General features: G+C 37.9%; 1 protein-coding gene across 6 annotated transcripts in view; it reads left to right on the top strand.

Annotated features, from left to right (window-relative positions):
* Nucleotides 1-16,166, top strand: part of MAP3K5 (mitogen-activated protein kinase kinase kinase 5) — a 329,350-nt gene that overhangs the window by 197,720 nt on the left and 115,464 nt on the right. For all 6 annotated transcript variants that reach the window (XM_056566626.1, XM_056566625.1, XM_056566627.1 and 3 more), the window contains 3 exons: nt 4,270-4,376; nt 6,356-6,526; nt 15,252-15,364. In XM_056566626.1, the coding sequence (XP_056422601.1) occupies nt 4,270-4,376; nt 6,356-6,526; nt 15,252-15,364 (391 nt within the window). The remainder of the gene's footprint in view (nt 1-4,269; nt 4,377-6,355; nt 6,527-15,251; nt 15,365-16,166) is intronic.

Here is a 16,166-nt window from a genome sequence, read left to right as displayed (position 1 = left end):
AATCCCTAATTTAGGCCTCAAATGCGCACGGCGCTCTCACTTTGGAGCCCTGTCGTATTTCAAGGCAACAGTTTAGGGCGACATATGGGGTATCGCCGTACTCTGGAGAAATTGCGTTACAAGGTTTGGGGGGCTTTTTCTTCTTTAACCCTTCATGAAAAGGAAATGTTGGGGTCTACACCAGAATGTTAGTGTAAAAAAATTAAATTTTTTACACTAACATGCTGATGTTGCCCTATACTTTACATTTTCACAAGAGGTAAAAGGGAAAAAAGCCCCCCAAAATTTGTAACGCAATTTCTCCCGACTACAGAGATACCCCATATGTGAGCGCAAAGTGCTCTGGGGGCGCACAACAAGGCCCAGAAGGGAGAGTGCACCATGTACATTTGAGGTGATTTGCACAGGGGTGGCTGATTGTTACAGCGGTTTTGACAAACGCAAAAAAAACAAAACCCCACATGTGACCCCATTTCGGAAACGACACCCCTCACGGAATATAATGAGGGGTGCAGTGAGAATTTACCCCCCACAGGTGTCTGACGGATCTTTGGAACAGTGGTCCGTGAAAATTAAAACTTGTACAGCCCACTGTTCCAAAGATCTGTCAGACACCAGTGGGGGGTAAATGCTCACTGTATCCCTTGTTACGTTCCTCAAGGGGTCTCGTTTCCAAAATGGTATGCCATGTGTTTTTTTTTTGCTGTTCTGGCACCATAAGGGCTTCCTAAATGCGATATGCCACCCGAGCAAAATTTGCTCTCAAAAAGCAAAATATGACTCCTTCTCTTCTGAGCATTGTAGTTCGCCCATAGTGCACTTCAGGTCAACTTATGGGGTACCTCAATACTCAGAAGAGAAGGGGTTACAAATATTGGGGGGTATTTCCTGCTATTAACCCTTGCAAAAATGTGAAATTTGGGGGGAAACACACATTTTAGTGGAAATTTTTTTTTTTTTTTTTTTACATATGCAAAAGTCGTGAAACACCTGTGGGGTATTAAGGCTCACTTTATTCCTTGTTATGTTCCTCAAGGGGTCTAGTTTCCAAAATGGTATGCCATGTGAGTTTTTTTTTGCTGTTCTGGCACCATAGGGGCTTCCTAAATGCAACATGCCCCCCAAAAACCATTTCAGAAAAACGTACTCTCCAAAATCCCCTTGTCGCTCTTTCCCTTCTGAGCCCTCTACTGCGCCCGCCGAACAATTTACATAGACATATGAGGTATGTGCTTACTCGAGAGAAATTGGGCTACAAATACAAGTATACATTTTCTCCTTTTACCCCTTGTAAAAATTCAAAAATTGGGTCTACAAGAACATGCGAGTGTAAAAAATGAAGATTGTGAATTTTCTCCTTCACTTTGCTTCTATTCCTGTGAAACACCTAAAGGGTTAAAATGATGACTGAATGTCATTTTGAATACTTTGGGGGGGGGGGTGCAGTTTTTATAATGGGGTCTTTTGTGGGGTATTTCTAATATGAAGACCCTTCAAATCCACTTCAAACCTGAACTGGTCCCTGAAAAATAGTGAGTTTGAAAATTTTGTGAAAAATTGGAAAATTGCTGCTGAACTTTGAAGCCCTCTGGTGTCTTCCAAAAGTAAAAACTCGTCACTTTTATGATGCAAACATAAAGTAGTCATATTTTATATGTGTATAAAAAATTTTTTTATTTGTAATATACATTTTCCTTACAAGCAGAGAGCTTCAAAGTTAGAAAAATGCTAAATTTTCAAATTTTTCATCAAATTTTAGGATTTTTTACAAGGAAAGGATGCAAGTTACCACAAAAATTTACCACCATGTTAAAGTAGAATATGTCACGAAAAAACATTCTCGGAATCAGAATGATAACTAAAAGCATTCCAGAGTTATTAATGTTTAAAGTGACAGTGGTCAGATGTGCAAAAAACGCTCTGGTCCTTAACCCCTTCAGGACCAAGCCCATTTTGGCCTTAAGACATCTAAATGGCATGATGAACACCGCAAGTATTATTTTGTTCTCCTATACGCTAAAGACAGTGCCCCCCCCCCTTCAACCCCTAGAGGACACGGGGCATAAAATTGCCCCTGTTGCCTGGTACTTAGTGTTTTATATCAGCTGGGACCCGCAGTCTGTCAGCAGCCAGGGACACTTCTCTAATGGCAGACGTCGGCGATCAATACTGACCACAGCATCTAAAGCATTTTGCACAATTGCAGGGGTCCAATGAGGTAAGATGGCCACCGGAAGTCCCTTTGCCTGCTCCATGTCACTCTGCTGTTATCCATTTGTATGATCTGCAATAAGCTACTCCCCCAATAAAAAAGAATTACCCCCTTTCCCGTTTTACAAATAAAAACATGTTAAATACATATTTGGTATTGCTGCATGAAGAAATATCCGAACTGTTAAGATATGCTATTCATACCATAAGGTGAATGTCATAAATGTAAAAAAACAAATGTGATTTTTGGTCACATTACATCCCAGAAAAATGGAATAATAAGTGAAACCAATAAATAAAGATCACTGCACAAAAATGCACCCTCATACTGGCCCATTTATGGAAAATATAGGGAAATTTTTGACATTTTGTTTATAAAAAAAAAATATATATGTATATAAATAAATATATATATATATATATATATATATATATATATATATATATATAAACTTTAACAGTAATAGAAAATAAAAATTAAATAGAAAATGGTAACTACGGTATTGTTTTTGATCTTATTGACCCTCAGAATAAAGAGAACATTTCAGTTTGACCATAAAGTTAACTGTGTAAAAACTTAGGGGCTGGTACATCAGTTGCGAGCCACAGTGGAGGGGGATGTTGGTAAAAGACTGTTCAGTAAATGCAAAGGCTTTTAAGGTAGCATGTCTGCATCAATCCACCACCTGGGAAAGGAGGACAGACAGATAAGTCCAAAGATCAGGTTGACCCATCCCACCGACTAGCTTTGGATAGACAGTTTCAAGCAGACTTGTTTCTTCCTTTGGGATCACCAGAAGGTGGGCTTGTGTAGAGTCAACTGAGAGTGGGACATTCAGAGCTATTGAATTTTATAAAGTGTCAAAAATAGGGGGGAGAGGAGGTCAAAAAGCATCTTGTACTAGACCAGGGTAAAACAATCCGGGCCAACCCTGTCTTACTCTGCATAACTGCTGCAGAAGGTTCTACCTGTGTGACAAGAACATTAATGTCAAGCACATTAGCTTTCATGGGCTGAACAACCCCAAGCTAAGGGGGGCTTGGTTAGAGGTTTCTATGAAATACAAATCAGCATAAAAGTCCTTTTGAAAACATCAGCAGTGGACAAGTGTATTTGGCCTTTGATGGAACCTTTTTATAGCATAGTTTGGGTTTTCCTTACCCAATATTAAGCCTTCCACACAGTCGTTTTGGTGTCAGTTAATGCTTGTATTTCAACCCACATATGAAAATTACCACCTGTTTGATATAATTAAACATATACCTGACTATATAATCCTGCAAAAATTCAGATTTTTGTGCAAATGTACCTAGAGGAATTGTTGCTGTTTTGAAGGAAAAGGGTGGTCCCAGCAAATATAAATTTGATTTAGATTTCTTTTCTATTCACAGCATTTTGTTAATTGATTAAAATAAACTATTTACACTTCTATTTCTTTAAAGCATTCTTACTTTGCAGCATATTTTTCTACATCTGCCTAAAACTTTTACACAGTATTAGTCTGTAACTGACGAAACTGTTGTACAGCGCAACTGCTCTTGATAAATCTTTAGTCTTTAGTAAATCTTGCATATGATGACATAAAGACAGGTGGATATGTAAACGTCTGTTTCATTGTATGTCTTTCCACACCAGGAAAGACATTTAGGGCAGGGTCACACAGGACGCATCCACATCGTATTTTTCATGCTGCAGATGCGCCGACTGCAGTCACAGAGGGACTGCAGAGTGAACTCCCGGATGCATCTGGTTAGCTCTGTGTCCGCTTGTAGCGGTGGATTTCTACAGCAGGAATTCTGCCACTATGGCCACAGCCAGGAGCTTGTTCTGCAGTCCCTCTGAGGCGCATGCGTAGTATGAAATATGCTTGGGATGTGCTCCGTGTGACTGTGCCGTAACAAAGTAGTTTTTAAGCTCTGTGCACATGCTCATTACAGGTGAAATGAGCCACAAACTCAATAACTGTAATCATACACCTATATGTATACAGTAATATAAATGGGTCTGTCACCATTGTGATTATTTTTTTCTCTCTTATGAATGGTTCACTTGTAAAGGATTACGATTCCATTGTAAAACTAGTTGAGACGTTAGAAAGACTGCCAACCTTTGATTTGTCCTCTCATCTTCATGTGAAGTTTCATTATGCATTTGCCCTAAACAGGTGAGAGTAATTTTCTGTTAACTTTATTATAGTTATAAGAAATTGTTTTTGTTTTCCTACCATTTAGTTTATCCCTCTTGTACGCCAAGCATATAAAAACAAATAATTCTTTAAGGAGCAAGGGCGTACAGGTACGCTTTGACGTCCTGGTACTTAAGGACCCAGGGAGTACCTGTAAGCCCCATCGTGGGAATTCCGGGACCAGGATGCCTGCTGAAATCACAGCGGCGAATCATGGCTTTTCCTGGCTGATTGGGTCTCTGGTGACCTGATTGCCCTGAAATATGGATGATCGGAGCTGTCAGACAGCCCCGATCATCCTAAAGGATAGGAGTGAGGTGGCAGGGGTGCCACCTCCTCCTATCCCCTGCCATTGGTCGGTCAGGACTGACCGACCAATGGCAGTTGGGGGAGGGAGGGTTAAAATTGAAATCCCTGCTCTGCATTTTTCTGCAATTTTCGTTAAATTTGGACGTGAAAATTAAATTTTTTATATCCTTTCACAAAAATGCTGGTGTTATCCCAAATTTTTCATTTTCAAAAGGGGTAATAGGAAAAAAAGAGTATATAAATACCCCATGTGTGGACGTAAAATGCTCTGCGGGCACACTACAGGGCTCAGAAGAGAAGGCGCGCCATTGGGCTTTTGGAGAGAGAATGTGTGTTTACAAAGCCCCCATGGTGCCAGAACAGTGGACCCCCCCCACATGTGACCCCATTTTGAAAACTACACCCCCTCAAGGAATGTAACAAGGGGTGCAGTGAGCATTTACACCCCACAGGTGTCTGACAGATTTTTTTGAACATTGGTACATAAAAATTAAAAATGTTTGCTTTTCATTTGCACGGCCCACTGTTCCAAAGATCTGTCAAACGTCAATGAGGTGTAAATGCTCACTGTTCCCCTTATTACATTACGTGAGGGGTGTAGTTTCCAAAATAGGGTCACATGTGGGGAGGGGGCATTGTTCTGGTAGCATGGGGGCTTTGTAAACACACATGGCCCCCGACTTCCATTCCAAACAAATTCTCTCTCCAAAAGCCCAGTGACGCTCCTTCTCTTCTGAGCATTGTAGTTCACCTGCAGAGCACTTTACATTCAAATATGCAGTATTTCCATGAGGTTAAAAATTGGGAGGCTTTTTCTCATATTACCCCTTGTGAAAATGAAAAAATTGGGGCATCACCAGCATTTTCATTTTCACGTCCAAGTTTAGCGCAAAATTGTCAAACACCTGTGGGGTGTAAAGGCTTTACTGTACCCCTTGTTACATTGCTTGAGGGGTGTTGTTTCCCAAATAGTGTGTTATGTGGGGCTTTTATTGCTGTTCTGGCAGCATATGGGCTTCCTAAAAGAGACATGCCCCCCAAAAACAATTTCAGCTAAATTTGCTTTCAAAAAGCCAAATGTGACTCCTTCTCTTCTGAGCATTGTAGTGCGCCCGCAGAGCACAAATACATGAAGTATTTCCATACTCAGAATAAATGGGGTTACAACTTCTCTCTCATTACCTCTTGTAAAAATTGTAAATTTGGGAAAAAAACTGTATTTTAGTGGCTAAAAAAATATTTCATTTACACATCCAACTTTACCCTAAATGTAAATGTTTTATTTAATTTTTTTAGTGATTTTTAGGTTACTTTATCCTGAATACTTCTTCAAATGACTCCAGAAAGCAAACTGTATAATACATGTAATGTAATGAGTTATCTGTAGACTTTAACATTCCTTGAGGCTTTAGACACAAAGCAAGCGGATACCTTATAAACTGCTTGCAAGCACAACAATGTGCAATTTACATTGCTTGCTTTCTTTTTTTTACTATTTTATTTTACCATTTTAGAAAATCCCTGTATATCTTAACAGTTAAAAGTGAAAAAGAGCATTATCCATCTACATTTTGGTTTTACACTATATTCTATTGAAATACAATGTTCTAGTTAATTCTGCACTCCAATTTGTGGTCTTTTTTGTTCAGGCGGAAGCTGCCTGGTGATAGGAAGAGAGCTCTTGAGATTATGTTACCTATGGTGCAACATGAAGACCAGGTTGCTTCTGATATCTTCTGCCTGGTAGGAAGAATCTTTAAAGATATGTTTCTTGATTCTAACTTCACTGATGAGGAGAGCCGAGACAAAGGCATATACTGGTTAGTATGCAAAGAAGCCAATAGTTAGTCAGGGTTGACTGTTTTATATGCATAGAGTTATTTACGGAAATAATTTATAATGGTGTGTGACCAGATCAATGCATCCAGCTAAATATTGGGATAATGTTAAGCACATGTGACTACAAGTAAAGGCTACTATACTACAAAACGGTTATTTCTGACAGTAGACAAATTTTCTAGATGAGCAGCTTTCATGTCAGACTTGATGTGTTTTGCTTGCCTTCCATCTTTTTGAAATAGTGTACTGTTCAAATGAGGTGGCATAAAGTTTAATAAATGCAGATTTTTCAGTGCAACATGAACACAGCATACAGAAATTAAAACATTATTCTGTATGGTAATAACTGTATGGTAGCAACCCCAATTTACTGCCACACTTTATCATTTTTTATTTATTTTTTAAATCCTATACATTTTTTTTAAATTTTTCCAGGAGAACTAAATCAACGAACCATCAAAAATATCAATAATCATACAAGGTGTCCTTACCTGTTTTTGTTTATACACATACAAAGAACACAACAAGAACATATACATAAATTCCCCTCCCCTTCTTATTACTATGAACCCAATATAAAATGGTACAATCATCTCCCTAGGCTAATGAGAATTATTCCCCAGTATGACACAGACAGACTTAGTATATACTCTTAGAAAATCCCCAATTAGGTCCGAGATAAAACTCAAAATTTTTACTGATTATTACATAATAATATACAAACAAGTGTAAGTGTTGGGATGGGGGAGCGGGATTAAGGTGAATATCTACACTGGAGGCCCTGCCTATCTAGGGAGGAAACTCCTGATGCGAAGTGTGGATAGGGTTAGGGAAATAAATTGAACAATACATACAATTAGTGAGTAGAACCTCTTTTACCAACACGTTTTGCCCAACGATGGTAAGGGCTCATCAGGGAGTTAGAGGAATCCACAGTGGGATACAGAACAATAAACAGAAATAGAAATCATAGATAGTTGCACCTACAGGGTGCTGTTAATGATGTTAGTGCAGTGTCAGTAAGTTAGGTGTCAACCAGTCTGCTAAGGTACAGACTTGAGTCACAGTCAGTATAATGTTTAAATAGGTGACCAAGGAATAGACTTAGAGAACCAGAGTTAGATCAAGAATAACATTCCATAGATAAATATCAACGGATGGACAAACAGATGGTCCATAAGTTACAGATAGCGACTCATTTGGACTCTTGAAATGTGTTCCTGTCCACTGTTTATACAAATGAACAAAAAGAGAATCACAAGACATAAACTTCTAAGAAAGGGATGTAGAAATAATACACTCTGTCAGAGGGTAATTCGCTTACCAATTATGGCAAATTAATACAGATACGGCGACCCATATTCATCCCTTTTGAGTTATACAAAGTTTGACAGCTACAAGATCCAGATAGGGACCATATCGTTAAGAACAGTCACCTGTGTGTATATGTATATGTGTGTGTGTGTGTGTATATGTATGTATGTGTGTATATATGTATATATATATATATATATATATAGATATATAGATATATAGATATATATATATATATAGATATATATATATATATAATAGTCCGCATGTGAACGCTGCCTGTGAACCCGAGAACGCCGCTATGAGCCGGACGCCTGGCGCTTAAAAAGCCCAGGGCAGCGCATGGATAGGCGGAAGTTCCGGATCGATGGAACGCAAAATTACGTCACATCTGGTCTGGTGGAACACAAAATTACGTAACGTCCTGTATTATGGAATGCAAGAAGGCGTTCTAGTAGTAATGGAACGCATGAGGCGTTCCATCTGAGAAATGAATGATTTTGAAGACAGTAGGGATGATAACGAAATTATGGATACATGATACTAATATGCCTAATAGCTTGTAGGTGATTAAAAGGAGTAAGATTTGTGTAAAATAGTGATTTTGTGATAATAACATGGGCTCTTAATGGAGAAACCGGAGGTTTTTAGGTAATTTTATGTTCCATCGATCCGGAACTTCCGCCTACCCATGCGCTGCCCTGGGCTTTTTAAGCACCAGGCGTGCGGCTCATAGCGGCGTTCTCTAGTTCACAGGCAGTGTTCACATGCGGATTCCGTCATCAGGTCTGTAGAGTTTATTACTTTATCATATTAGTTGTCTGTATTGCCATATGACTAGCTGTTTCTTTACTAGGATTATCTCAATTTCAGTTCCGTGTATCTGCTTTATCTGGCGGCTGCTCACTTGTTTGGCTACCTGCCTTTCCCTCTCCTTTTCCATCACAAGGTCAGGGATTTTGCTTATTTTATCTCAGGCTACAGTTTAATGTCATGACCTAATATCTTTTCCTTATGTACTGATGGGATGTCCTTCTATCCCTTGCATAATAGCCTACAAACACGTATTATCACTCTTTCTCTGCCTGCCCGATCCCCCCTCTGTTTGCTGTTGCCCTATATCCTGGGATAAGTGTGCTATTTCCTTAACATAGATTATGGAGAGTGTATTTACATATATATATATATATATATATATATTAGAGATGAGCGAACTTACAGTAAATTCGATTCGTCACAAAGTTCTCGGTTCAGCAGTTGATGACTTCTCCTGCATAAATTAGTTCAGCTTTCATGTGCTCCGGTGGGCTGGAAAAGGTGGATACAGTCCTAGGAGACTCTTTCCTAGGACTGTATCCACCTTTTCCAGCCCACCGGAGCACCTGAAGGCTGAACTAATTTACGCAGGATAAGTCATCAACTGCCGAGCCGAGAAGTTTGTGACAAATCGAATTTACTGTAAGTTCGCTAATTCCTAATATATAGATATAGATATGTGTGTGTGTGTGTATGTGTATATATATATATATATATATATATATATATATATATATATATATATATATATATATATATATAATAGTGTGTGTGTATATATGTATGTGTGTGTGTATATATAATATACGGGGTCAGTACTTTCCTCGGGGAGAGGACACATCTTCAGGTGTAACGGAGATTCAAACACCCCGAAACAGCTGTCTGCAGAGTCTGCAGATGGGTCCTCTTTCCTTCTGGAGAGAGTTCTAGCTTGGCATAAATCCCAATCAGTTCTGAGACTTCTTAAATGGAGCCTGAGCTGTTTTGCAGGACACACTACCTGTGAAGGTGGTGTGGTGAGCTTATTTAAATATATATATAATAATATAGTTTTTGGTGGTTTATATTTGTGTGTTTTTCATCATGTGCATATGCATTATTCTAGGTGACTGTTCTTAACGATATGGTCCCTATCTGGATCTTGTAGCTATCAAACTTTGTATAACTCCAAGGGATGAATATGGGTCGTCATATCTGTATTAATTTGCCATAATTGGTAAGCAAATTACCCTCTGACATTGTGTATTATTCCTACATCCCTTTCTTATAAGTTTATGTATTGTGATACCCTTTTTTGTTCATTTGTATAAACAGTGGACAGGAACACATTTCAGGAGTCCAATTGAGTCGCTATCTGTAACTTATGGACCATCTGTTTCTACATCCGTTGATATTTATCTATGGAATGTTATTCTTGATCTAACTCTGGTTCTCTACGTCTATTCCTTGGTCATCTATTTAAACATAATACTGACTGACTCAAGTCTGTACCTTAGACTGGTTGACTCCTACTAACTTACTGACACTGCACTAACATCATTAACAGCACCCTGTAGGTGCTACTATCTATGATTTCTATTTCTGTTATATGTTCTTTATCCCACTGTGAATTCCTCTAACTCCCTGATGAGCCCTTACCATCGTTGGGCAAAACATGTTGGCAAGAGAGGTTCTACTCACTAATTGTATGTATTGTTCAATTTATTTCCCTAACCCTATCCACACTTCGCATCAGGAGTTTCCTCCCTAGATAGGCAGGGCCTCCAGTGTAGATACTCACCTGTATCCCGCTCCCCCCATCCCAACACATACACTTGTTTGTATATTATTATGTAATAATCAGTAAAAAATTTTAGTTTTATCTCGGGCCTAATTGGTGATTTTCTAAGAGTATATATTGAATTTGTCTCCCCCAGGGACTCATCTATCTAACTGGCGTTGGGTGCCAGATATCTTATACCCATTTTGTGTGTTGTACAAACAGACTTAGAAAGAAAAATGGGTCCTAGAATGTCATAAGGGTCATAGAATGGATATCTAGATTATTACAGCTCCATCAGGGTTGTAGAACCCCTAGGAGAACTTTGAATGAGTGTTCTAGGTGTCATTCCTCCCCAAGTGGTCTCCTCCATGTTTTGGATATGGCAATCTTTAGAACCTTTTTAGAAGAGGGGGCTCATCTATATTTTTATGAGATTGCGTATGAGTTTTCCCATCTACTCCCCTCTTATGTGTTTTTGATTGTATTGAAGATGTCCTAGGTGTCAACCATCAAAAAGTTGCTATATAGCACATTCTTTACAGGCAAGGAAATATTGCAGCCCACTTGTTAGGATCATCATCCAGTGGTTGTATAGAAAAAACTATTACAATAGGACATCTAGACACCCCAAATCATATCCTACTTTACTGAGGCATGTTGTTTCTTATATGCCCCAGCCTTCCAACATAACCACTGTATGCACCCTTACAAATTTAGACAAAACAGGAGATGATGATCCTAACAAGTGGGCTGCAATATTTCCTTGCCTGTGAAGAATGTGCTATATAGCAACTTTTTGATGGTTGACACCTAGGACATCTTCAATACAATCAACAACACATACGAGGGGAGTAGATGGGAAAACTCATACCCAATCTCATAAAAATATAATGCCCCCTCTTCTCAAAAGGTTCTAAAGATTGTCATATCCAAAACATGGAGGAGACCACTTGGGGAGGAATGATACCTAGAACACTCATTCAAAGTTCTCCTAGGGGTTCTACAACCCCGATGGAGCTGTAATAATCTAGATATCCAGTGTTTCTCACAAAGCAAGAGGGAGAGACTAGGGACTGCAGCTAAAACTCTTATTACAATTTTTAGTCCAAGACTTGCCCGCTGCTTATGTGATTAGGATATGGATTAGCCAGAAGTCCCATGCAAGTCTATGAGATTTAAACAGGCATCCTGCTGCCAGACCAACATTGGAGTTAAAGGGATACTCCACTAGAAAAAAAAAATATTTTAATCAACTGGTGCCGGAAAGTTAAACAGAGTTGTAAATTACTTGTATTTAAAAATCGTAATCCTTCCAGTACCTATCAGCTGCTGTATGCTACAGGAAGCTCTTTTCTTTTTTTTATTTCTTTTCTGACTGACCACAGGGCTCTCTGCAGATACCTCTGTCCATTTTAGGAACTGTCCAGTGCAGGAGAGGTTTTCTATGGGGATTTTCTCCTACCCTGGACAGTTCCTGACATGGACAGAGGTGTCAGTAGAGAGCACTGTGGTCAAACAGAAAGGAAATACAAAAAGAAAAGAACTTCCTGTGGAGCATACAGCAGCTGATAAGTACTGGAAGGGTTAAGATTTTTAAATAGAAGTAATTTACAAATCGGTTTAACTTTCTGGCACCAGTTGATAACAATAATAATAATGTTTTCCAGTAGCCCTTTAAGCTTTAACTTAAAATAATAGTCTTACATGATCATCAGACAATAGGTGATATGCAATAAAGGATTTAGCAATGGAAGAGTGAATTATTATTCCATGCTGTATTAATCACAGTCTTCAGAGGCCTAGATACATCTGTGGTTTATACATATTTTATTGCTTTAATAATCATGTTTTATTGATGTTTCACTGTTCACTTTTTAATGTTGGGCTTAAGCAGCATAATTTATTCCTTCAAAACATTGATGTATTGCTATATACAACAATAATACAGTCGCATTGCTTCCTACATTAAAGTAAAATTATATATATTGTATATCAGCAATCATCTGAATAACCATGTAGTTTAAGAGTAAAAAATGATACATTAGGTGAAGAAAACTCATAAACAGGCATGTTTCTCCTCTGTTACACTGTTTGGTGTTTCCTTCTCTGACGTCATCACCAGACGGAAATGGAGCACCGTGAAGGAGATGCGATTTAGGCTATATCACTACAGTAATCCGCCTCTCATTAAGATGTCTTTTGCTATTATCACCAGGATTAATGATAGAACAGTGAGATTGTTTATCCATCAGATAATCTTTTTTGAATGATCTGGCAATTTTTGAATCACAGAAATGTTATATAGTGTAGCTTAAAGCTGAACACTAAGGAAATATAACCAGCTGGGAAATTCCTCTGATTAGGAGCACATTTTATCATTATGTTGCTTTGGACTTTTTGTGTGTTTTTTATTTTTATTTTTTTAAGGGGGTTTTCCTGTGAAAACATATTGATGGCCTATTCCTGGGATATGTTATCAGTATCTGATCAAAGCAGATTGTCAGCACCACCAGCTGTTGGGCATAGCTGTGGCTCTCGCACTACACAGTAAACAGAGCAGGACTCAAAAGACTCCATACGTAGTGAAGTAGCTGTGCTGGGTTACTGCATCCAAGATCCCAAAGATGTGAATGAGACTTTAACGGAAGTTGCCGGGCACAGCCACTACACAGTGTATGGAGCCTTCTGCTTCTGGCTCTGTTCCCTGTATATTGCAAGTGCCGCAATTCTGTGCAGCTGATAATCTGGGGTGCCAGGTCTCTGCACCCCACCGATCTCCTATTTTTGTTCTACCCTGAGGATAGGCCATCACGAGGTTTTTGCTGGAATACCTCTTTAAAGGGAATGTTTCATCAGCATATTGACTGTTTTAAATCAAGCTTTCATCATATATATATATATATATATATATATATATATATATATATATATAATATATATTTTTTGTAATTTTCCATTTTACTATCTGTTTTAAATTAAGCCTTAGACCTCTAAGCATAGACATCGTGTTCAGTGAAAATGAGGAGGCTGTTGAAAGTACAGTATAAGGTGACACCAGTGTATAGATGAGACCGGATCTTTACAATTGCTGAAGCTCGAAGCTCAGCCTTCCCCTCCCTGTGGAATGTCAGAGGACGCCCAGACATCTTTCTTATTCATATGAATGAGACTGCTCCTGTCTATTGTTGCCAGTGTCCATGGGTCTTGTTTTAAAGCTTATCTCTAAATGGCAAGATGGCAGCTCCCCCCTAAAAATGTATATAAATCTGAAATAAAAAATTAGTCATAAAATGGAAACAGATAACAAAAAAGAACATGTTTTGGTATTTGGCTTTAATCAGTGAAAAAAATATCTAATATATTTCTTTAATGTTGAAAATAAAGCACAATTTCAGGCTATACAGCAGAAGGAACTGAACGAATTGATATACATATTTATGAGCTAAAAAAAAGACAGCAGAACTAGTGATTTATTATTAAACCTTTTCCCTGCCATAGATGTATGTCATATGACAGGGAGGCACTTAAATAGGCACTGTCATTTCAAAAACCTTTGCTCTATTTAATAGCCAGTGTGATTCCTAAAATATCTGTAAATCGATTCATTTGCCCAAAAAAAATTCTCCTTCCCCCAGAAAAAAAACCATCTAAAATCTTGGCCACTAGGTTTCTCACTTCTATGCAATCTGCGGTCTATTGCCTGGGGCAATCTGTTGCTGTATACTACAGAGGAAGTTTTTATTTTTTATTTTCCTTTGTCTGACCACAGTGCTTTCAGCTTACTCCTCTGTCCATGTTTGGAACTTTCCAGAGCAAGAGAGGTTTCCTATGGGGATTTTCTCCTACTCTGTACAGTTCCTAAAATGGACAGAGGTATCAGCAGAGAGCACTGTGGTCAGAAAGAAAGGAAATTCAAAGAGAAAAGAACTTCCTGTGGAGCATACAGCAGCTGATAAGTAATGGAAGTGTTTAAATAGAAGTAATTTACAAATGTTTAACTTTCTGGCACCAGTTGATTTATTAAAAAAAAAAAATGTTTCCATCAGAGTACCCCTTTAACACAGGCTGAGAGCTCCTCCTGACAGGATTTATTGAGACAGTTCTATTACCTAATTTTCTCAATCTCCGCCTCCTTTTGAAAAACCCAACTTTGATCATATATCCTATCATAGTTTGAGATAATTTTGTATCCAATCAAAATTTACTAATACTGTATCCAAAAAGTAGTCTGAGTGATCAAGTTAAAACAGGACTGAATTTATACTGTACATGGAGTATCTCTGAAATGTGTACTGGCACCAATATCACTTGATCAGTTTATTAATCATGTAGATATAGTATTTTCAGAAAATGCAAAGCTGTAATGTTGTAGATACTGGGCAGTCATATTCCTACAAGGGCCACAGATAAATTAGCTTTATAGGCAGTACTGAAGACAGAATATTGATATAGGGATCTGTTATTTGCAAGTACTGATCAGGTAAATACTTTTCCACTCTGGCAAACTTATCAATGTCTTTCAAGGGTTTTTGGCTTTCTTCGAATAATGTTGGGATTGCAAATATAAAAGGTTAAACGTCAATGCATGTAAAGATTTTTTTTTTCTTTCACAGCAAATATACAGATTATGCTAAAATGTTTGTAAACTGAAGCCAGTAAGCCACCATTGAGTATAGACATCAGATAAATTCCTCAAAAGTGAGTTGGGTAAAAGAAGTAATGAGTGATGAATTATTATATAACTACAGGAAGCTCTGGATGTTAACACCAGTCTTTCTGTTTATAAATTGCACTCCATATGTTTGCTTTTATAGGTACGGAAGGGCATTTGAGTCTGAGCCAACTATTCAGTCTGGAATTAATTATGCAGTTCTCCTCTTGGCAGCTGGACATCAGTTTGATTCTTCATTTGAACTTCGTAAAATCGGTAATTTGACAAATTCGTCATTTTCCTATCCTGCATATGCTTTACAGTAAACAAGACTCTGTTAATAGTAAAAAAAAATAAAAAAAATTAAATCTGCCCTAAGGAGACACTATGAAGGAGATTTATCAAGCTCCGCAATAGATAATTTTTTTTGTGTAAAAAAAAAAAAAAAAAACTTATGCATGTGCGACTTTTCTATACATGCAGCGACTTTTTGATATTTGCTTATTCCAAAACACATTTTTGAAACCTGCTCACATAGTAAATTTTTTTTTCTCTACTTTGCAGTGGTCATGTATTTATCAAATGCGATAGTCACTATTTATGAAGAAAAAATCTCCATTTAAAAGCCGCATATGTATTCCAGGTCCAACCTGGCTTACAGAAAGTGCATACTAAAAGAAAATTAACACCCACTTTAACTGTTCTTGTTCTGCATCATGAAACAAAGCTACTACATTAGAAAAAATAGAAAAAATGTATGATATAACTAATAACTAATATTTATTTTAATTTTGAAAATGCACACTGCACACCTTGTTAATTTTAGGACACGTACATGCTGGCGTAGCCACTAAATTTTGAAATAATGTTGTGTAAAATTTTTCCTTAAAAAAACAAAAAATCCATAGTAATACAGCTTCATGCACATTTTGGGGTGGGTAACGTACCAAGTCGTTTTTTTTTTTTTTTTTTTTTTTTTGGTGTGTGTGTGGCATCACTGTTTTTTATGTGCCTGTAGGTGCTTCCTTCCTGACATAAACTCCGGCCTCAGCGCAGTGACGCAAGACTCCCACCACGA

This window comes from Hyla sarda, chromosome 3, assembly GCF_029499605.1.
Source record: "Hyla sarda isolate aHylSar1 chromosome 3, aHylSar1.hap1, whole genome shotgun sequence".
NCBI lineage: Eukaryota > Metazoa > Chordata > Amphibia > Anura > Hylidae > Hyla > Hyla sarda.
Note: the sequence above shows the minus strand (reverse complement) of the source record. Positions and strands in the feature narration are given on the sequence as shown.